This window comes from Sphaeramia orbicularis, chromosome 5 (genome assembly GCF_902148855.1).
Source record: "Sphaeramia orbicularis chromosome 5, fSphaOr1.1, whole genome shotgun sequence".
NCBI classification, from domain to species: domain Eukaryota; kingdom Metazoa; phylum Chordata; class Actinopteri; order Kurtiformes; family Apogonidae; genus Sphaeramia; species Sphaeramia orbicularis.
Window position 1 is genome coordinate 36,544,005 of NC_043961.1, and position 24,847 is coordinate 36,568,851.

General features: G+C 35.2%; 2 protein-coding genes across 2 annotated transcripts in view; one reads left to right on the forward strand and one right to left on the reverse strand.

The window, feature by feature from the left end:
- The window catches only part of poc1a (POC1 centriolar protein A), a 41,410-nt gene extending 25,608 nt beyond the window's left edge, over positions 1-15,802 (reverse strand). The window contains exons 1-9 of the mRNA XM_030135209.1: positions 15,604-15,802; positions 7,330-7,414; positions 7,012-7,183; positions 6,577-6,756; positions 6,253-6,360; positions 5,879-5,994; positions 4,200-4,333; positions 1,497-1,565; positions 1,179-1,328 (exon numbers count right to left, since the gene is read on the reverse strand). Coding sequence (XP_029991069.1) covers positions 1,179-1,328; positions 1,497-1,565; positions 4,200-4,333; positions 5,879-5,994; positions 6,253-6,360; positions 6,577-6,756; positions 7,012-7,183; positions 7,330-7,414; positions 15,604-15,618 — 1,029 coding nt within the window. The 5' untranslated portion in view covers positions 15,619-15,802. The remainder of the gene's footprint in view (positions 1-1,178; positions 1,329-1,496; positions 1,566-4,199; positions 4,334-5,878; positions 5,995-6,252; positions 6,361-6,576; positions 6,757-7,011; positions 7,184-7,329; positions 7,415-15,603) is intronic.
- On the forward strand, positions 10,940-11,857 carry b9d2 (B9 domain containing 2). Its single transcript, XM_030135210.1, has one exon. It carries the CDS (start codon positions 11,162-11,164, stop codon positions 11,687-11,689), a length of 528 nt encoding a protein of 175 aa, XP_029991070.1. The 5' UTR covers positions 10,940-11,161; the 3' UTR covers positions 11,690-11,857.
- Positions 15,803-24,847: the final 9,045 nt, after the last annotated feature.

A 24,847-nucleotide genomic window follows, 5' to 3' on the forward strand; every position in this document is an offset into this window, starting at 1 on the left:
CTGTCATATGTGGCAGAAAGTTTTAGTGAAATAAAATGAGTATTTTCACAGACACAGCCAGAAAACAATTGCTTAAAATTGTAAATTGTCAATAAGATTATAAGTAAATAAATTAATATTGACATTTGATTTTGTGGCCATATAGCCCACCTCTACTGTATTGTTCTGGTTCAGTGTTCCCTATGAAACACATTAACATTTATTTCATCTTGAACAGCTTAAGGTAAAAAAATTCATGATCATTTCTAATCAGTCACTCATGTTCCATGGAAGTCTTGCCATATTTCTACTCTGTATCCAATAAAAAATACAAAAGGACCTCAGTCTTGCTCCATGTATACACGTGAACCAGGCAAAATGTTACAACCAACCTAACTGTCATGAAAATGACATAATGGTGACTTCATTTCTGTTTAAATATCTTATATTATAACTGGCTCTGATATTTAATGACCTCAGGATTTTGCTCACACCTAGTTGTCAAACTTCATGAAACAAAAGCCACATGTTCTGTTGTGACACTAGGATAAATATCACTAATGTAGTGTGATTTATAAAATTTGGCACCGTCTGACACCACACCAGCTCATTATTCCTGATTAACTTCAGTAGCATTCATTCATATTCAACATCTAAAGACACAAATGCAGTGAAATATTATAATTTTTAACTTAGCCATCTGTACTGTGGAATATTTCTACATTCGTTTAATTAGAGTTGAGTATTTCATGTGGTTAGGTAGAAGGGAAAAAACTTTTTTTCCATATCAAAGTGAACATGCAGGAATAATTTCATTCCCAACAAGCTGCCCTGTATGCGAGATACAAGTGCAGCTCTGGGCCACTTCCAGACATCAAAGAAAGGAAGCCACCCAGCCACTGCTCTACAGCATGTAATAGTAAAAAGCATCCGTATGGCTATGTTATGTACATTTATCATTTAGGAGTAAAAAAAATAAAATTAAGTGTAAAGTTTCAAGTCAATGTGTGATTAATTCTCTGATATAACTACTGTAATCCATCAAAAAATTCCACATATAGCACTAAATACATTATTCTTTAATCATATTCAAAAATGTAGATGGTTATGTGTGTGTGAAAAATTAATGTTTTATGTGAAAGATGTGAAACTGTATGAATAAAAAGTTGTTTTGTTTCCCATTTCCTGTGTGAGCTTACCTGGCTGTGAAGCACAGTTGCCTCTGAGGTAAACTGGCGGTGAGTCGTGGAGCTGGCTTGTCGTACCTGAGCACCTAGAGTATTTTTTTGTCGTAGCCGGACAGCATCACCACTCTCTTCACTGTCAAAGTTGCTCTTCCACACCATTACCTATAAGAGGAATATGGATTGCAGGTTTTTGCAAAGAAATTATTCTGAAGCCAAATCACCAACAATCTCCTATAGGATAGAAATGCTGCAATACAGTTTGTTTTTCCTAATGTTTTGAATAAGAATCCTAATCCCAATAACAGGCTAAATTTGATTATTAGTCCTAACCTGTTCATCGGAGCCTCCAGAGGCAAAGTAGTCTCCTGCCCTGGAGAAAGCCACACAGGTCACTGGGCCCTGAACAGGAGAAAGGAAAATAGAGGATGGAAATAAGATCACCTACACCTACCTTGTTCTGAAAACAAAACATTAGGTTTCTGACTCTTGGAAGGATATCAGTATCTTCTGCCAACAGAGCTGTTTAAACCATCTAAAGAAAAACAGTGTGTGATGCATCTGTGAATGTAACCAAAAACAGGGTCTAGTTTCTTAAATCAGAAATCACGCTTTCCCTGTCTCTCTGTTGGTTTATTGTTTTTTTTTTATACCTAACATTGCAAAATGGGGTCAACAATTACTGCCTGAGCCTTCTGACCGCGTTCAAACAGAGGGTGAAGGAGAGAACAAACAAAAGGAGGGAAAGAAATGGACAGGGAGGGTGCTGGGAAGAAAAAAAGAGCTGTGTCCTGTGGCTGGCACCCAGACACGCTGGTTTGGGTGAGGAATGGTTTCCCAGAAGCACCTGAGAGAAGCAGACAGTGTCACTATGGCAACGCGACGGTCTGACAGACAGCATGTTCTGTCTCTGCTCTGACTAATGCCTGCTGCCAGGCTGGCACTTGCCATGGCCACACACATGTATGTGCACGCACACACATGCACATGCGCGCACGCACACACACACACACACAACACAGTCTGACAGGGCAATGAACCTAACTGGCACATTTTATGTACTGATAAATGAAAAGGGCTGGATGAACCAGACAGGCCCCACATGGTGCTCCACATGAAGTACTGAATAACAAAAACAGTGCAAATGCTTGTATTAGGGAATAATCTGCACTTTCAATTTGAAGTATTATTTTTGATAAATGTGCATACACTTTTACATCAACTTTCCCTATGCATAGAAATGATACCTGTGAAATAAACATTGTATGACACTCTCCTTAAATTGCTTTGTCACAAGTCGTAAGGAGACATATCAGTTATCAGCAGAATATTTCAGCATCATTTACTTTGTAGAGTAACAGACAATTCAGCCAGAGAAGACAGAGGGAACAAGAGATGAGAAGCAGAAATACATTTTTTTAGGGTATATGCAACTGGAAATGTGTTTGAAATCATTCCTTCACTGACTCATTCAGTCTCTCTATAAAAAAAAAAAGAAAGAAAAAAAACACACAAACTTGTTCACTTAGTAGCTCGCATTAAATTTCAGACACTTCATCATCATTTAGCATCATCTCTGCCATGTGGACTCACATGGGAATAATTTCCACAGCTGTGAAATGCAGTGCAATGCAAAAGCAGTTTACATGTCATGAACTGCTTTTACTTACCCATTTGCACACTCAAAAAAAAAATCAGCAGCATTTAAATATAGTGCATATACTAAAACAGGGAGCAATTTCATCCATTTTTAAATATATACCGACAATTTTTAGTCCTTGTCATGTGTACTTCTTTACCTCTGTAATCAAGCTGTCTCCTGATATTATGTCTCACACTAAATCCTGTTTTAAACCAAAAGGCACTGAACTATGACGAAACACTAGCATTTCATTTCTTTCCTAAGATTCTTTAACAAACAACTTTGTCGAGGACACAGAGTGCAGGTGTCAGACAGAGGAGCTCAGAGACAAATTAAGCTAAATTAGTTCATTTAACTCGCCTCTACATTCCCTCAGAGCCCACGTGGGTTTTCAATTATTGTAGAAGCGCATAAGTCTACATACGTCAACGAACAAACACATGCAAAAACGTGCAAAAACACAAATAAACGTACAAACCCACACTGAACAGATGGGGTCTCTCCCATCTCTAGGTATGCCACCAGAGAGACAATTAACACCCTGAGCGCTCCCAGCATTAACAGATTGGCAGAGGCACCACTGAGCCAAGAAGAAGGACAACAAAGGGAGACGAAGTGCAGGTGATGGCAAATTTTGAGGTGTGAAGAGAGGGAAATGTGTTTTTTTTTTTTAACTTAAACAGAAGAATGCTGGCAAACAGAGAGAAACTCAGGTGATATCAACAAAAAAAAAAGTAATGAAACAAAGGCATCATGTACAAGGGGGCAGAAAAACAGATGGGCCACATGTGGTACTGGTAATCCAGTGATTTCCACCACTAGCTAAGGCAGGCTATTGGCTGTTCAAACAAGCAGGTACAGCATGCAAGCAGATAGGATGTGTGTTCGAAAAACTAAGGAAGTCAAATTAACAGAACAAAGGACAGCAAAATAGGGAGATGGTAACAATGGCTGAAACATCCTTAGAACGTATTAGGGCATAGTAAAATAACTGTTACATTTGTAGAAGATGACAGACAGAGACAAGCAGAAAGAGAAGAAGAGGCGGAGATGATCCAGGAGAACGGAGGCAGAAACATAGCTCTGTTTCCTTCCAATAACCCTGAGATGAGTCATCATGAGTGGGCCGCCCGCTCGCCAGGCAAGTACTAAAATACACCGCATACAAAAAAAGGCATCATATGCACTCACTCACACAGATATTTCAGAGACTCAAACACGCACAAAGATGTCAAACACACTTGCACGTACTGTCCACACACCGACCATCCACAGTCCACACAGAGGAACAGCGGGGCAGAGAGCAGACATGACCTCGCTGGGTTAACTACAGACAGAGGCCTGTGGGATATCCAAACTGTACAGAGAATAAAATGTATTCTGTGTCCATCTACCTGATGCCCATGCAGTGTATACAGTAGCTTTCCCTCTACAAGGTCTAGTATCTTCATTGTGGAATCGCTGGATGCAGTGATGAGGAAATTACCAGCCGGGTGGAAAGATAAACCGTTCACCACACCACTGTGGACTGAAAAAAAAACAGACAAAAATACACTTTATTTTATAAAAAAAGGACAAGAACATGCATTTGATAACTTTAATTAACACTGGAACATACCCCTCATAAATATAAAAAAGTCATAAGTATCATAAATATTTGTCTTTACTGTATTCTTTAGTGAGGTATACTGTATTATGCAGCTTCAGATGTTCACATTTTTGCCTGCTGAGATGAGCATATATTCTTGAGTGCTTGATTTCACAATTACTATTTAACAAGTGCCGTACTCCACACATCCTTTACCTCCATATATATAATTTCCTTATTTGCTCTAACATGTGGATATCAGAGGATTACGTCTGGTACCTACCAAACCTTGTTAAGACTTCAGATTTGTTCAAGGACACCTGAGCTACACCAATGCAGCTGATTAATGCAGCACCTTATACTGCCCCAGTTACCACGTAACATGGGAATGGTTTAACATGAGGTTTATATCAGCATAAATCATTACGTCAAGTATGGCATCCTATAGCAACTAATGAAAACTTCCCAGAGTTGATATTATTCAACCGTGTAAGAACTGAGTTCTTAATGGAGAGAAAATGAGGACAGAAGGCATTCGACATGCATCATGGTCCCTCTGCTGGCTGCAAGATGCAATAGCAAACATTAAGACTGAAAATACTAGTTGCAAAAGATGCATAGTAGTTGCAACCAAACTAAACACTGAGCAAGGTTAGCGCTAATAAAATATGCTAAATAAATCACCCAGAAACACCCAGTTGCTCTAAAACAACTGGATATGGTGTCACTGTGGTTTTCAAGTGCCTGTTCATAAATAATATCTAAATGATTCCAACAAAAGACAACTCAAACCGTACATTCTAATAATTTAAGTGCAAGTTTTATTATTAAAAACCAAATCATGTTTTTACCCACTATTTTAGACAAGGAGGTTTACTGCTATTGAAACTGGCTACAGTATGTGCAGTAAAGCGCAGTGCAGAGGAGAGGGGAGGAAACAAGAGAGGAGATGAAAAACCTTTTATCTTCATGCCCAATCTCCTCAGACAGATGTGATTATCCATTATTAGATCTCACGACTCAAATCCATTTAGAGAGCTGATTAGAACAATCAGACAGAGTGGCACACTAACAAAAAGCATCAATGATTCAGTTTATTGAATATGCAAGAAATCATGAATCTTGATTACCACTTAAATTGTGAGCTTTAAAGTTTAATTTTATCTTGGGGTTATTTCTATAATTTTTGTTAAAACCACAAGGTGTGACTTCACTTCAGCATTTCTGCAGGGTTGTTGGAGTAAATGGAAATCATTACTGCAGTAATTGCAGTTCTGAAAGGCAACACAGCAGATAGTACACAGGTTTTTTCCCCTAATAAAGCATAATCTGTGCTGTATGTACCAAGACAAACATGTATTTCTGATACGACAATTTCCCAAATATGAAAACAGATTTGTATTGGTTATTTAGCAAAATTTTAATGTCTCACATAAAACTACACACAAACGCAACAATAATTTTATAGACACGAGTCATCCTTACTTTGGTAGTGTTGTAGCATCTTGTGGGATCTGATGTCCCACACCTTGACAGAGTTGTCTGTACTAGCTGCAGCAATGCATGTTCCACTGGGGTGGAAGTCGACATGGCTTGCGTACCTTGGGAGAGAAAACACAAAGACGTGTGAAGTGAGGTGTTTAGACGATGTTTTACAATTATTCCAAGCAATATAAAATGTGGGCTTTTTGGTTGTTTTTGCTCTAAAAAAGCAGTGTAAATATGCATCTGTTACCCATTAACTTAAATTTTGTTACTTATGGTGGGAAAAAGTCACATCCAGTGTTATCACATAAAGTGGAGGCTAAATGTTTAAATTATTAAATAATATATAAATTATCCTGGTCCAAACTACTTACCCAGCATGTTCATAAAAAGTGTGAATGCATTCTCTGCTGTTTTTGTCCCACAGCTTTATAGTCTTATCATCACTGGTCGACACAATCAAACGATCATCAGGAGAAAACCTGAGCGAAATCACAGTTATTTCTACATTAGTTTTGCATGAAGTTCATTCATTTAAAATGTGAATGTATATCACTCTACCACACATTAAGTTATTTACAAGATTTATACTGAATGAATAAAACCAACAATCTCATAAGAAGACATTTGTGGACTAAACTGTACACTTTACTGAGCTGTACGGTGACGTGTGCTGTGTACTTGTATAAGTGTCATACTTGGCACAGCGGACCCAGTTGATGTGCTGGTTGAGAGTGAACAGGAACTTCTGCCTATGAACAGTCCACACTTTGATGGTCTTATCATCAGAGGCTGTGACCAGAGACTGTCCATCTCCAGAAAAATTAACGCTGCGCACAGTGGCTGTGTGAGCCTTGAAAACCGTTGACTCTGCTTTCCTGTGTACACAAACACAGCGAGATAATACAAAGCTTAGACAAACAAGACAAATGTCAGTAGGTGTTCAGAAATGTGTGTCTTCCTCCGTGCTGGCAGAGGCTCAAAAAACTGTATTCTGTGCAAGACTCCCGTTTTGATGTATTTATGAGTCAGCATCATTGTCATCTGTTGTAGCTTTCTAGTGGAATACAAAAATAACAAGAGATAAAAAGACAAGAAGTGAAGAAATATAAGTCTAATACATCAAAACCTACATGCTGGGCACCCAAAGTCGCACAGTCTTGTCTCTGGACGCAGAGACCACCAGATGACCAGAGGGAGAAAACTGAACTGAATTAACGGCATCTTTGTGGCCATCAAAACGATATGCTCGCATCTGAGGTTTCATGTTCCAGATCATCACACAGGAGTCCATGGAGCCTGTGGCTGAAAGACGAGGGAAACAAGGAAAACAGAGGCAAAATTAAATATATGAAAAATGTAATTAAAGCAAACCATCAGCCGAAGATAAATCAACAAAATGATACAATCCAACTTGAATTTTTATTTAAAAAAAAAGCATTGATAATTACCAATCTGCTTCATGCTGTAGCTGAAGTCCACACTTGTCACAGAGTCCCTGTGACCCTTGAAATGTCGCTCTAGTGTTGGATCAGACTATATGGAGAAAGATAGTCTCAAGAGTCTGCACAGAATTGGTATTATATATAGACTAAATCTAATTAAAACCAATCATTACTGACAGACAGACAGAGGCACTGTTTTTCCGTTTGTGTAGTAAACACTAAAGCCCTTTTATTTCAACATAATTCCAAAAAACACATTTTAATCTTAACAGTAAAGTTGACTTAATCGTCATCATTGCACAATTAACTGGAAAAAACACCAGATAACTTCACTTTGTCTTTTGTCCAAACGTTTATTACCCCTTAGGGCAGTGTTTTTCAACCTTGGGGTTGCTTGGGATTCCAATGGAGTCATCTGAAATTTCTAATAATTGAAAAAAAAAAAAAAAAAAGAAATTACTAATAAAAAATACTTTTTAATGATTCAATATTTATTTTATAATTAAAACATCACACACTTTTCCTAAAAATGGAGTTCAAATAAAATGCAGGATATAATATCTGAGAGGGCATATCTTGGTTGACCTGATCATGTGACCATGTGCGTTACTACGCTTCAACCCCACAGTCGCAGTCAGAAAACTGGACTGAACAGAGAATGGAAAGAATTCTTCACCTGCCTGGCCCCACTGAGACATCTCCAAACTGAGAAGCAGACACCAAAAAGGTGCATTATATAGCCTAAATATCATCTAAAATTAACATTTATTTGCACCATAGTAAAGCAAACTATTACAAAAAAATGTCTCTGTTTTGAATGTCTGGGGTTGCCAGAAATTTGTGATGTTAAAATGGGGTAACAAGCAAAAAAAAGGTTGGGAACCACAGCCTTAGGGCCAGTTCTAATATCAATCACACTCATACCACTAACCACAAAAACTGTGCTTTTAAACACGTTATGAAAAGTATTGTACATTAATATTATATTATACTTTCATTGAGCTATTTTTTTCACCTACATTTGACCTCATTATTGATATCAAATTTATTTTTTAATGTTTTAACCCTTTGAATGCTAGGTTTTGTCATTATTCTACCATGATTTCAGATGAAGGAAAAAAACTGAAAATATGAATTATTTTCAATACAATGAATGCAAAGTAGATTTTTAAAATTATTATTATTTTAGCCTGGGATATGTCAGTGAATAGCACCAATATTTATTTTTTGTGGATTATTATTTTTTGTGCAGTGCCAAACACACTCATGCCGCTAAGCATAAAAACGTGCTTATTATTTATAGACTGATTTGAAATTCTTTGAATAGCATATTTTTGAAACCAGTGAAAACCACAGTATGTGTGTAACTTTGGCCTTTACACAGTGTATTTTAGACATCCTGTAGGAGATGGAATTGACAAGATTAAATAAAAATACACAATCTTGCTAAAATTCACACCACATACATGACCAGAGCCACAACTATTAAAAATTAACCCTTTCATGCATGAATTATGAGAACCTTAGTCAATATTTTTTCTTTAGTGATTTTCTTCCCCTTTAGGCATGATAAAACAATGCAACTGAATTTTTTTTATGAACCTATTGTTCATGAAGTTACTAAAAAGTCCACTTAGCTGGACACCATATATTTAATTTCTGAAGCAAAGAAACATGCAGTTAAAACCCATCATCAGAAAGTGGTATACTGTGAATGAATGTATGAATGAATGAAAGAATGAATGAATTTATTTTGATTTTACATCAATCATTACACTTAGTACATTAATCGTAATAAACATAAAAATCAAAAAAGGAATAGGCTAGAAGCAAAAGCTTATTTTTTTGCCTATCCTTTTCACCTAATACACTGCTTACATCAACTTAAATGTGTACAACATCGAGCATTCACACCATAAAAAAACAAAAATCAACAACAAAAACATATCTACCATCTCAATTCAATATTTCTAAAGAATTTAAACTTAAGGCATTTTTTAACTTCTATACTGTGTGAAAACTATGATATAAAAACATTTTTAATGCAGCTAATCTGATGTTTTCTCGCATTTTAATATCCTCTAATACTAGTTTTTACTCACTTCATGGAGATAATATGTAACAAAAACAAACAAAAATCAACACAAAAACATATCTACCATCTCAATTCAATATTTCTAAAGAATTTAAACTTAAGGCATTTTTTAACTTCTATATTGTGTGAAAACTATGATATAAAAACATTTTTAATGCAGCTAATCTGATGTTTTCTCGCATTTTAATATCCTCTAATACTAGTTTTTACTCACTTCATGGAGATAATATGCAACAAAAACAAACAAAAATCAACAACAAAAACATATCTACCATCTCAATTCAATATTTCTAAAGAATTTAAACTTAAGGCATTTTTTAACTTCTATACTGTGTGAAAATTATGATATAAAAACATTTTTAATGCAGCTAATCTGATGTTTTCTCACATTTTAATATCCTCTAATACTAGTTTTTACTCACTTCATGGAGATAATATGTAACAAAAACAAACAAAAATCAACAACAAAAACATATCTACCATCTCAATTCAATATATCTAAAGAATTTAAACTTAAGGCATTTTTTAACTTCTATACTGTGTGAGAACTATGATATAAAAACATTTTTTATGCAGCTAATCTGATGTTTTCTCACATTTTAATGTACTCTAATTCTAGGTTTTACTCACTTCATGGAGATAATATGTAACAAAAACAAACAAAAATCAACACAAAAACATATCTACCATCTCAATTCAATATTTCAAAAGAATTTAAACTTAAGGCATTTTTTAACTTCTATACTGTGTGAAAACTATGATATAAAAACATTTTTAATGCAGCTAATCTGATGTTTTCTCACATTTCAATATCCTCTAATACTAGTTTTTACTCACTTCATGGAGATAATATGTAACAAAAACAAACAAAATTCAACAACAAAAACATATCTACCATCTCAATTCAATATTTCTAAAGAATTTAAACTTAAGGCATTTTTTTAACTTCTATACTGTGTGAAAACTATGATATAAAAACATTTTTAATGCAGCTAATCTGATGTTTTCTCACATTTTAATATCCTCTAATATTAGTTTTTACTCACTTCATGGAGATAATATGCAACAACAAAAAAACTTTTAAGAAAACTGTTAATTACAGTCTAATAACAATTACCAATTGATTTACACTGAAACATGTTACTGCAGATCAGGTTTATCATGAACAGCAAAGTTACAGTAATGGTATGAATGTCAGTGTATGGGATGATACATAAGCGTCCACTGTGTTGGCTGATATGGAACTAAAACAACAAAACCCATGAATATACAAGAGAACAGCTGGAGAAGAACTGTCCACTGTAGTGACCACTATGCATGAAAGGGTTAATAATGAAAAGCGCATAAAACGCACACATCAGTCACTATGGGTTTAACATATCTTTTAACCGGAAGATACGTAACACGGACCCTTATTTCTGCCCTACGCTTTGCCTGTCAGGCATAGAACCCTGGGTTAATTCCGCCCGCCGCGACCTCCTTTAGTCAAACAAATGCTAATATTCTATACCCTACATAATGTTGAAAAAAATGTAATTTAAAACGCTTTATTCTCTCGGTCCTGCTGGAAGAGGTAAGCCTATCCTCAGAAGACCTTCGCCTGACAGGTGAAGCTCGGGGAATAAATTCCGGAGTGTCTGCCAGCAAGGTTACCAAGGCGACGTGAGCTGTGGTGTTAGCCGTTAGCTGTTGACTTCGGGCGGAGGGGACTCTCATGTTTGTTTACAGGAGCACTATTCGAACATGGCGGAGCTGCATATCATAGGTCAGATCGTGGGGGCCAGTGGTTTTCCGCAGAACAGCCTGTTTTGTAAATGGGGAGTTCATGCGGGTGGAGCATGGCGTCTTCTGTCAGGGCTGAAGGAGGGGCAGACTCAAGTGGATAACCCCCAAACAGGAGACATGGCCTACTGGAGCCACCCCATTGACCTCCACTACGCCACCAAGGGGCTCCAGGGGTGGCCGAAGCTTCACCTCCAGGTCTGGCACCAGGACTCTTTCGGCCGCTGCCAGCTGTACGGATACGGGTACTGCCACGTCCCCTCCAGCCCCGGACAACATCGGATAAGCTGTGCGACATGGAGGCCGGTGGGCACCTGGCAAGAGCAGCTGTCCCGAATGTTTGTGGGTGGAGGTCCTCAGCTGAGGAACCCGGACTTGATCTACACTGGGGCGGACAGATACAGACTGCACACCGAGGCCATGGGGGTGGTGGAGCTGGAGCTGGGCATTATCCTCCGAAGATTTGACAAATATGGCGTCGAGAGCTAACACCATGAAACAAAAGTGACTACACTAAACTCTGATGGAATTTGTGCTTTACCGAGAATTTAAGTGACGTTGATTTTATTATTATTTTTTACTTTCGTTGAAATACGTTTGTGTTTTTATATACGCTAAAGACAAATAAACTGTTATCTTCATGAAGTTAGTTTCTCATTGGTGTCCAGTTCCCCCAATATAGTTTTTACACAATCAAGAATAAATGTATGTAGTGTATTCATAATTAAAGAAGTCATACTAGTTTAAGTTTAAAGACATGTGAGTCTGCAGTGTAGCAGGGAGAAAAAGTGTATAGTCTATGAAACACACATAGGGATGGGTATCAAAACCTGATACTAAATTAAAGACTAAGGCATCTCCAACAGTATTGTTTTTGTAATGGTACGGGAGAAAGAACAGGCTTCCTGTGTATTAGAGCAACATGAAAGTTGACTTGCATATGTTTTCACCAACTCAATTTCTAGGACATTCATCTGTGATTGAGTGTAGCAATGCCAATATTACCCTGCCTCACATTAGGGAAGCAAAGGGTATTGTTTTTGGTTTAGTTATTTGTTTAACAGTCTAGCAGCAAAAACTATTGGTTGAATTCATACCAAGTTGGGTTTATATATTCCCAGTGACCCAGAATAGATGTGATTACATTTTGGGAAATGTAGGTCAAAGTAAAAAAATTTTATGAATTTTTCAAATGTTTTTTTTTTTTACCCATTTACTTTTAATGGGTGAGATTTCAAATGTCTATAAAAACATCAGTTTTGTTTCAATTTACTTCAAACTTGGCACATATATAGAGGCAGCTGATATGCTGACATCAGCACATGCATAGACATGATGACATCAGCTGGATCGATGCCAAAATAACCTACAATACATGTGAGAGGTGGGGTTTGTTGTGCCTGTCACCACTTGTTTATTTTCAGCCCAATTTAGAGTTCAGGGGTCATTTCTCTATCACACACTGAAGCACTTGTAATCTTGTAAGATTATCCTATAAGAGAATCCTGTGGTAAAGTGAAACGGGTCAGGGCTGACAATCATAAATATTAAACTTGTTCAATATTTACAACCAAAAATCTTCATGTGTGTGGGGAAAGCGGATGACTCCCGAGTCATGACTGTGAATTGTGACGTGGAACAGAATGCAGCCAATCAAGAAATGAACTGACTAAGGAACAAGTTAGTACTTTATTTTACCAGGTAAAATCAATTGAGAACAGCTTCTCACAAGGAAGCAGGCGTAAAATAAAAACAAGCATGGCCGACCTGAAAAACACAAAGTTCAGCGAACCTCAGAAATGGAGGACCAGCTTGTGGAGCTGTGGGAACCCTGAGAATGTCTATTCAACGACTCTGCCAAGTCATACCACAACCAAAACGACATGTTGCGTGTTGTGTTTTCCGACTGTTGCTATGTTTCTTCTTCTTTGTTTTTGTTAGATCAGGTTTGATCTACATCTCTGGCTTGGAGGATTAAATTCTAGATTGGTGGTGGGACAGAATCATTATGTGTGTGGTGTGCTGTGTTGAGATTACTGGAGCACACCACACACAGTAGGATCAAAACTGTTCAATGCCTGATTTTTTATCTTCATGTGTGGGGTCTGTAACAGATACAAAAATCTCTTCAGATTTGGAAAATCCTTACATGTGTATCTTTTTTTCAGGTAAGGCCTATGTATTTTGAGTATTTCTGTCATAAATATTAGTCAACAATTAAATTGAATTGTGTTTAGCAAATTGAATTTGCAGCTGCTGAGCTTATCTACTTATTTATTGTTGTGCTAATTGGAACTTCATTTAATTGATTTATTTCAGTTTGTTAAAGTATTGTGTGTAATATACAGTTATGTGGAAAAGTGTGCACACCCCCATTAAATATTTGTTTACTTTGCCATATGTAAATGTCTGAGCTTTCAATTTTAATTTTAACAATATCAATACATGGAGAAAATATTTCTAAAGATATTGAACTAAAATACTTTTTAAAATGTGTTGGTAAATTCCAATTTAAAAATCTGAAATTTATTTTGGAGAAAGAAATTATCCTGCATCCTTATGTTCATCATTACCTACAATGCCTGAAATGAAAATGTAATGCACCTCTATGTGCAGAGGCATGGAAGATCACTAGAGATTTTTTGAGGATTCTGCCCTTTAAAAACCTCAGCCATTCAGTTAGTTTTCTCTGGAGTGCATGGTATAACCATGTCAAGTTAAAAACAGCTCTCTTCGGCCCTCAGGAAGAAGGTTGTACATGCATACAAGTCTGAGAAGGGCTGTGATACAATCTGCAAATAACTACAAATCAGCCATTCTACTGTGAGACAAATAATCTACGAATCTACAAATACAGCAGTCTCCAGCCAATTTAAAAGCCTTCAGGGGACCAACAGGTAACTCTTGCCACAGGTGAAGTCAAAAGGATATGTGTCTACCATCAGAAAGACCTTTACAAGTTCAGCTTTCATGACCAGTATGGAAGGTGGGAACCATTGCTTTAAAAATATGCCTTAGATCCAGTTAAAAAAATTGAACAAGGATTCATCAGTGAGGTTTTAACAATAATAGAGGTCATTAGTGCCCTATAAATGAACTGTACAAACAGTATTAAATGATCTAAAGCAGGGGTGTCAAACTCATTTTAGTTCAGGGGCCACATTCAGCCTAATATGATATAAAGTGGGCCGGACCAGTAAAATAATATAAATAATCGGATAAGAACTTTTGGGTGAAAAAAGTAAATTCCGTAATGAAAATGTTTACTTCTACAAATTGTACTTGAACATAACATGAACAAATATGAACCTAAAAATTTGTTAGTAAAATAAGTGCAATTTTAACAATATTACACCTCAGTTTATCATATATACATGTGAATCACAAGTTAGAGATCACAGTGGATCTACAAATACACAAAACATTAAATAACAGGGAGAATATTATTAAAATTCTACATACTTCTCTTAAGACATTTCAGATATTCACATTTTTTGTAAAAGGCTAGTCTGTAAATGTAAACATTTTTGTGTAATTTTACTTCTTTTTACACTAAAACACAGAGACAAATTTACAGTTTTCATTATTTATAGGTTATTATGATAGTATTTTACTGGCCTGATCCACTTTAGACTGAAATTACCAAAAATGATTTTAACATCCTTGATTGTTAATATCTTCAGTGCCATTTTTGCATTTCACAAATTCACCCCAGGGGCCGGATTGAATCCTTTTGGCGGGCCGGATTTAGCCCCTGGGCCGCATGTTTGACACCTGTGATCTAAAGGTACACCCTTGTGTTACAGAGGCCTACATTTGGAAAGTCTCACAGAGAATATTCTGGCATAATAAAATGTTTGTGTTGTGCAAAGAATCACTCTGAACTGGGAAATCACAAAATTTTCACTCATGGGGGAAAATTTTGGTCCCATAAAATCTCACTCCAAGGATGTCTGAAAAGTTGGCAGCTCTGGTTTAACTTTTACCTATAAATGAACCAATAATATTAGTCTTATTAGAAGTATGTATAAGAGGAGTAAAACTAAATATCACTGTACAGATAAAGTTAAAATCTTAGCAATACTAATCCCTACACATGTATATTACACTTACTTTAGTCAGTATTGTTTATTTCCTTCATATTAACTTACACTACCTATGTTTAGGAGCCTGTTCCATAGATTATGACATTTACAATAGGTTCAAATAGGCTTTGAGACTAACTTTGGTAAATCAAGGTAAGTGTCACGGAAGATTCAGTAACCATGTATATACTATCACAATATTTTGACCTTTTTGGAGACTGTTGTCATTTAATTGTCTCCTTCTACCTGAGAACTACAAATGCGAAACTAACTTCATCTGAAAGCCTTACTAGTGCCTTTCTCTTCACTGTCACTCACCAGTGTAGAAGTCATATCTTCAGATACTTTACTCAAACACCCGACGAAAGCCACTAGTTAGCTGCTGCTCTGCCAGAAATGTAGAGCAGGTTTCCGGCTTATTTCAGCAGGTAAACTGTGCTATTCTCCTGCCGGTTTGCCTAAATGCTAACGTTAGCTCTTTAGCTGTTAGTTGCTGACAACAAAGTTCAGTTTACGCGCCGCGATTGGGCGCGAGCATCCGGTGAGTTCTTAAAGGGGAAGTTACAACTATAATAATATTTATGCCGACTAAATACTATAAACGATGTCTATCATTTACGTGTGAGTGATGAACCATGTGTGTAAGAGACAGGGTTAGGCACTTAATTATAAAATAAACGGCAGATATTTAAGTGAAAAGTTTTGCATGACGTCATCTTAATTTGTAGTTACACAAAGCTACCACCAGGGGTCAGCACTGTATCACAGGTTTATCCATGGTTTGAACCCACATCATGATGGCAGAGTTTCTATCCCAGAGGTTACCTTAACCCAGGGGTGTCAAACTCATTTTAGTTCAGGGGCCATATGCAGCTACATTTGATCTGCAGTGGGCCGGACCAGAAAAATAGTAACATAATAATCTATAAATAATGACAACTCCAAATTTTTGTCTTTGTTTTAGTGTAAAAAAAAAAAAAAAAAAATGTAATTATGAAAATACTTACTTTTATAAACTATGCAAAAAAAAAAAAAAAAAAAACCCTGAAAAAACTGAAATTTAAATGAAAAAAACGTGAGAAAATTTAGTGCAATTTTAACAATATTATTCCTCAACTTCTCATTTGTCCATGTGCAGTATGGAAAAGATCTACAAAGACACTAAACACTGAGGAACAGGCAGAAAAATTGTTAAATTTGTGCTGAATTTTCTACAGACATTTCAGGTTGTTCATATTTGTTCAGGTTATTCACATTTTAGTGTTACAGGATAGTTTGGAAATGTCAGTATTTTCATAATTGAATGTTATTTTTTGCCCTCTAACAAAGAAAAAAAAAGTAAGTTGTAAATTCTAGATTTTTTTGGCTTAATTCAAGATTTTTTTTACTAATTGAAGATTTTTTTGGGCTTAATTCAAGATTTTTTTTTAACTTAATTGAAGACTTTTTTTTTTTGCTTAATTCCAGCTTTTTTTTTACTTAATTGAAGATTTTTTTTTTCTTAATTCAAGATTTTTTTTTACTTAATTGAAGATTTTTTTGGCTTTATTCAAGATTTTTTTTTTTTAACTTAACTGAAGATTTTTTTTGGCTTAATTCAAGATTTTTTTCACTTAACTGAAGATTTTTTTTGGCTTAATTCAAGATTTTTTTTTTTTTTTACTTAATTGAAGATTTTTTTTTTTTTTTTTTTTGGCTTAATTCAATTCAAGACTGTGGAATTTTTTCACTTGGCAAAAACATCCCAGGGGCCGAAATGGACCCTTTGGTGGGCCGGTTTTGGCCCCCGGGCCACACGTTTGACACCTGTGCCTTAACCCTTTCATGCATACTGGTCACTCCAGTGGACAGTTATTCTCCAGTGGTTCTCTTGTATATTCATGGGTTTGGTTGTTTTAGTTCCATATCAGCCAACACAGTGGACACTTTTGCACCATCCCACACACTGGAATTCATACCATTACTGTAACTTTATGTTCTTGATAAACCTGATCTCCAGTAACATGTTTGAGTGTAAATAAAATACTAATTGTTATTAGACTGTAATTAACAGTTTTCTTAAACAAAAAGTTAATTTTTTAGTATATTATTGCCATGAAATGAGTAATAACTAGTATTAGAGTATGATAAAATATGAGAAAACATCAAATTAGCTGCATGAAAAATATTTTTATTTCCTAGTTTTCACACAGTATATCACTTTCTGATATTGTGTTTTAAATGCTTCTTTGCTTCAAAAATTAAACTCATTGTGTCCAAATGAGTGGACATTTTTGTAACTCCATGAAAAATAGGTTTATTATTAAAAAAAAAAAAAATCACATTGTTTTTTTCATTCCTAAAGAGGAATAAAACACTCAGGAAAAAAAATTTTGACTAAGGTTGTCATAATTCATGCATGAAAGGGTTAAATGGCATCTGTTGATAGTCAAGAAGTTAGTTCAGAAGTTCAGAAGTTAAACTTTTATCCAAGGACTCATTAACTCATAAAGGTCCAGCCCTGCTTTTGTGTCAGTTCCTAAATGAATTTTCTCTGTATCTAACCTTTCGTAAGTGATTCATCATCCTTTATCATAATATTATCTTCTGTACTTTGCATTATATCAGTATAAATCAGGTATTTTCCTGTATTTAATTTACTGATCGTAAAAATGTTCATAAAAACTCAGATTAAAGTAGGGGGTATTATATCAAAAACAGAGAAAACTGCTGAAAAAGTGACTTTTTCAGTAAAATCTAACATTAACTGAACATAAAACAAGCATTTCCATCCGCTGTCATTGATCAAACTCGATGGGTTTTTCTGGTGAATCAGTGTTGTCGAAGAAGACTGTTTCCACGTTCACTACGGAGTCTCTAAATGTAAAAATGGGTCATATCTGATGACCATGAAAAAATGACAAATTCCATTTTACACCAATAATTTACATGTGTTGATAGGATTAGTGGATCAACAGGTATTAAACAGTTTAGATCAGTAGATGGTTTTGGTTGGTGAGTTAGGAACATTTGACCGTATTATCTCAGCTGTTGACTCTGTTGACTAACAAGAAGAAACAACTGAAATATAGTAATTCTGAGAGGCCTATAAAAGCTCCATTCAGAACCAATGGGGAAATGATTCATTTGCATTAACAAATAATTCAAAAATTCAGAAAAGGCTGATCAACTCAGACAAAACATCTTTCTGTTGGTCAAGGTACTGTCACCAAATGCAACAAATACATGAAAAAAAAAGAAAGAGAATCCTTTGTGTTGACCAAGTCATGAACAAAATCTCTTCCTAGGTTAATTGTTGGTCATTTCAGCTGTGGTTCGCTTGTAACCCTGTAAGAAAACCAACAACTCATACCACAAATGTTCTTGAGTCCCTTCTTTCTATTTGTACAGCATGACTGTCTGTCATTATGTTGTTTTCAATTTAAAAAACATATTGTCATGTTCCTGTCTTAGGTACATATTTACTACAATACATGCCGGACAAATCCTTTTGCACTAATAGTAATAATAGGTCACCAACTTTATTTTCTTAGGTGTACTTGAATTATGTATTATTATCTGCAAAACGGCTGTACATGTATTTGTTAAGATCAAATAAAATTGGTTTGTTATGCTGTATACCACACCTATTTTTCTAAAAGCAGCCAACCTTTACTTCCTTTTTCCGCATGGTATGCATACATTTCAAGATTCACATTCCCTGTTAGTTACACAACATAGCCCAAGAGAACAAGAATTCCCCTACTACAATAAACGTAGGTGGTGGTTTTGATTAATTGTTTTCTTGGAAGAAAGAAAATGTCAGTCAAAGTTGTGCAAGATTTATCCTTTGTATGAAGTCACAGGTCCATGTTTTCATGAGATCGTGACATAAATGTAACGTTATATGTTGTATTTATGGTTTTATGGTCTGAACAGCTCATAATTCCTGATAAATGTCAGCAACCTTTTCCTGACAAATGATGAAGAGAAGATGGAAGGAGGAAGAGAAATAGACAAAGTAACTGGCACATGTCACCCACAACGAGTGATTCATAGAGTCTGGAAAAACACAGGAGTTTTGTGATTTAAGTAACATCCATTTCACATATACAAACAAACTGACCCTTTTCATTCTCTTTTCTTTGTAGCAGAGGATTTTATTGTTTGGGAACAGCTGATGTTTGTATGTAGGCTGTTGAGAAATGACTATATGTCTGGACATGTCGTGCCCCATGTGTCTCAACACCAATCTGCACATTATTTATGATACATTATCTGAGACACATTCTAGATTATAGTAAAAGAAAACAAACCTTGAAAGTGTTCCCTACACACACATAATTGTAATGCAATTTGTGATATCTCTTTCCTTGAGTCCTTGATTAATTTATAACTAGTTGAAACTACAAAAACCTTATCATATCCTCTTTTCTCTGACTGCAACTTTCACAAGGATCAGAATCTGGAGTCATCAGTTTAAAATGTTTCTTTACCTCCATATGCTTGTTTCTACTTCAGTTTATTTTTTTTTCTTATTTGCCAGTATTACATTTCATCACAGCTTTATATGCCATGATACAATTTAGTTAAAATCACACTTTATAATAATAAACATTTTAATTTAACCCATAAAGACCCAGCGCTACCTATGTGACAGTTCCCAACTATATTTTCTTTATATTTAACAATTTTTAAGTGATTTATCACCATTTACTATAATATTATAGTCTTTATTTTGCATTTTTCAGTGTAAATCATCTATTTTCCTATATTCAGTTCACTGATCATGTAGATGTTCATAAAAACTCAGAGTAAATTCAAAGGTTATTATATCAAAAACAGAAAAAAAATGAAGAAAAAGTGACTTTTTCAGCAAAGATATCAGTAACTGAATGTAAAAACAAGTGTCTCCATCCACTGTCGCTGATCCAACTCCATGGGTTTTAGAATATAGAATAGAATAGAATAGAATAGAATAGAATAGAATAGAATAGAATAGAATATGTGGTAACACTTTACTTGAAGGTCTAGTTTATAATGCATTAAGCGCATATTCATAAGACATTATAATGCATTTATAATGCATTATAAAAGTCATTACAACAGTTTATGATCATGTACAACAACTTATACCGAGGTTAATAAAGTATTATAAGTGTAGGCATAATGTATTATAAATTCAGAGTTCATAATGTTTTATACATCCATACCAAAGCAATGTGAAGGAATTAATTTTTTCAGGTAGAGAACTTTTATTAGGTTTTGTCACTGGTCCCTATACCCATCTATTTTAGGGATTTCATATTTATTTAAAAAAAAAAAAAGTATGTGTTTGAATTAACAAAGATTTAGAGCTGCCACATTATTTCTTATTTATGTATAAAGCAAAACGTAACACTTGTTTTACTGACTCTGTTCTTTTAATGTTTTGTTTTTGCAAAATAAAGAGTTTTTAAGAACACTTGGATGTATAATTTTTGACTTACACTTTACTTAGAGCAGCAGATACTGTTCATAAGTCATCATACTTGTGTTATAATATCATCAGTCATCCTGTAACTTATTATTGATGTTTCTAAGGCATTATTCAGTTTCAGAAACTACATGTCAGAGCAGTTCTCTGTGTCTTTATAACTGGCTACAGTTCTGATGGTTAGAATGTGTTCTGTAACCCAGGACTGGAGATTCTTCCTACAAACACTGTTGTCACTTTGGTATGGATGTATAAAACATTAATATTTAATAATATAATTAATTAATAAATATGAAATCCCTAAAATAGATGGGTATAGAGACCAGTGACAAAACCTAATAAAAGTTCTCTACCTGAAAAAATAAATTCCTTCACATTGCTTTGGTATGGATGTATAAAACATTATGAACGCTGAATTTATAATACATTATGCCTACACTTATAATACTTTATTAACCTCGGTATAAGTTGTTGTACATGATCATAAACTGTTGTAATGACTTTTATAATGCATTATAAATGCATTATAATGTCTTATGAATGTGTGCTTAATGCATTATAAACTAGACCTTCAAGTAAAGTGTTACCTATATATCTTTATTGTCACTGTACAATGAAATTAAAAAGTGCAATCCTAAAGGGTACATTCATCGGACATAAAAAAAAAAAAAAACACATACACTATCACGCTCGCATAATAAACAGATTAAAAAAAGTAAAAACACACAGACACAATCACACTCCCATAATAAATAGATTAAAAAAGTAAAAACACAGACACAATCACATTCTATTACACTATCTTTTAGCAGCATTGAGTGCATTTACTGCAGTGGGGTGGCTGGTGAATCAATGTTGTAGAAGATGACGGTGTTTCCACGTTCACCACAGAGCCTCTGAACTTCCAAATGGGTCATATCTGATTATGATTTAAAGCTGAGAAACTGGATTTTACCTTAATTATTTACATGGATTGATAGGATTAGTGGATCAACAGGTATTACACACTTTATATCAGTAGATGGTTTTGGTCACCATTGGATGTTTGGGTCTTTATGTGTTAAATCAATATTTCATACCATAATACATCTTTAATTCTGTATTTTCTCTTAATTCTTTGCATTTAAAAGTGACAAAGGCTGTCTTTTTTATTCTTATCCTGTGCTCCTGTTTTTAATCAGAAATAGAAGGTGATTCAAAAAGTTATTCCACATTAAAGATATTATTTTGAAAAGTATTTTTGTGAAATACGTATTGAGCAAGGAGCCTAAAGTCTTGTAAATTCAAGAACTTTAACTCTATTCTATCAGTTAACTCAGACATCTGTTGTTATTTTACAGATGGAAGTAGCTGAATATACTGTATTTGAACCTACTTCCTTTAAAATACAATAGATTAATCAAAGCTCTTATGTAACTTGGATGTGAGTACATGTGTTTGTTACTTAAGTATTAAATGGCACACCCTCCTCTGGGTATGTTTGAAAGCCAAACAACCTGAAACAATGAATTCTGCACCATTGTTTCTGCAGCTTAGAGGCACCAGCGTCTGACAATACTAGACACGCAAGGTTTATTTTTAAGTAAAACTATGCAGTTCATGAATGCGGAAAAGTGAGGAGTTTTATTTCCACTCAACCACAACCAGAATGTAGGATGCAGGAAGAGGAAGAAAAATGTGTTGAAGTTTTGATAAACACGTTATGTAATAAATAATGTGCAAATGAAAATGTTGCAAAATATAACTGCAAGTCTCACTAGTTGACCCCCAAAGACCTAAATAGCTGCTGGTGACCAAAAGCATCTACTGATCTAAAATGTTTATTAACCTTTGTGCCACTGATCTTATTAATACACGTCAATAATTTAGGTAAAATACAGTTTTTCAGCTTTTCAGCTGCATCAGATATGATCTATTTGGACATTCAGAGGAGCTGTAGTGAATGTGGAAGCACCGTCATTCTCTGCAACACTGATTCATTAGTAAAACCCACGTAGTTTGACAAAGTTGCACTGTAACAAAAATCCTGTTGTTTTTACGGAAAAAAACTGGCAGCTGTGGTTTCCAGAACAATACTGTAAAAAACACATCCAACTGTAAACATATTTACAAAGTAACATGTAGATTTAACATTTTAAACATGTAGATTTAAATGGTAAATGGACTGCACTTATTAAGCACATTTTTTACACCTTCATGGTGTCCAAAGCACTTTCCAACACCACCAGGTCCCACTGGGAACAATTTAGGGTTCAGTGTCTTCCATGGACACTTGGACATATGGAACCAAGATTCGAACCACCAACCCTTTGGTTACTGGACGAGCCGCTCTACCAGCTCTACCAACCCATTAATTTACAAGTTTAAAAGGTTCCATTGTTAAATGTTTACTTTTTTTAAATAACTTTTTTATATACATATAAAAAAAAGCAAATAGGCCGTTATTTCAACATTATGGTCTTGCATTTTAAACGGCACCACATTGTTTTTCAATTTACAGTTTTATTTTCTAAAAACAATAGAAATACATCATTTCTACATCCAAATCTGGTTTTGTTAACATACTCTTCCTGTAAAAACTACAGCTATATTTGATTTAATCATTAACACAAAAATCTTTTCAAATAAACAACTTTGCATTGTATTGTCACTTATAGTTTTTTTATGTTGCAATTTTACAATTTTTTGTTGTTAATTCTACAGTCATTTTTTTACAGTGTGTAGACACTTGTTTTTACATTTTTTATTTGTTTTTCATTACAAATGTAAAATGTAGAGGATAATATTGTAATAAATAGTGACAAATGTTTGCCTCAGAAAATAGTTGTGAGTCTTCGAGGATTGAATAAAGTCATCACTGGAAAGCATGAGATAAAACCACGGCGGTCTGAGGTACTTTATCTGTCTTTATGGAGGTAAAGGTTCAGTGTCACTCATTTGCCTTTTACCTGCATTGTGAGGAAATCAGTTGGCTCTGAAATGCACCCAACAGTATTAACAAAGTCATGATGGCGTTGCAGGTAGTGTTGCCTTCTCACCTACAACCTGTTCAAATGACAGATTTTCTTGTCTGTTTGATACCTCTCACACACGTTATAAACACTCTGCATTAAAGAAGAAATCAAAACTTTTTTAAGGATTGCTAAATCTAACTAGAGTATAGTGTACTACGTATATACTTGGTCAAGCAGAGTTGCTATTACGTGACAGATATGTTCAATTAAAGTCTGCTTCCTACGTCAAATCCTATTCTCTTATCAGCATGCAGGCAGCGTACAAAAATAAAAGGAAGACTGGGCTTTTTCTGCTCAGCCATAAGGGAGGAAAAGGCATGAGTGACCTCATCGACAATTATCGTTCTCTCGGCTGTTATCCACTGGTGTCACGCACATGCAAACAGGCTGGAAACAATCATGTCTTCTCATCTGTGCTTTGTATTCACCAGAAAAAAATAAGTAAAGATAGAAGATTTTACTATACTCCCAAAACATCCAAGAACTCCCAGGCACTCTCCTTTTAAAACTCTAAAAATGACTTTATTGTCATAGTGCAGTCATCTTAGACCTTTTAAAACTATACTTTGATCTGTGTCTGGATCAACCTTTCATCCGGAAGACAAACAGAGTGAGAGGACCGGCAGCTCTGTTTGTTTTGATCTTCCACCAATAGGAATCTTCCACATGGAGTTGTGGGCAAAAAGGGGGGAGAGAGAGAGAGTGTGGACACGGAATGAATCCTCCAGCATGTTTTAATGCTTTAATGGCTGCAATGAAATAGTAAATTATCCACAGTGGCACATGTTAAATTATACTTAGTTTTAATAAGACCCATCTTTTACTAAAAATGCTAAAATAGTGGTAGTCATGTTTCTACTGAATTTATTTCAGTGTTTGTCCTAAAATACTTATGGTTAAACCTCCTCTGATGGTACTGACCATCTACACCATGGGTGTCAAACATGCGGCCCAGGGGCCAAACCCAGCCCACCAAAGGGTCCAGTCCGGCCCTTGGGATGAACTTGTGAAATGCAAAAATTACACTAAGATGTTAACAATCCTAAATACTATCATAATAACATATAAATAATGACAACTCCAAATTTTTCTC

What these genes read in the sequence shown, in the direction of transcription:
- b9d2 (XM_030135210.1), top strand. Translation starts at nt 11,162, where the DNA reads ATGGCGGAGCTGCATATCATAGGTCAGATCGTGGGGGCCAGTGGTTTT.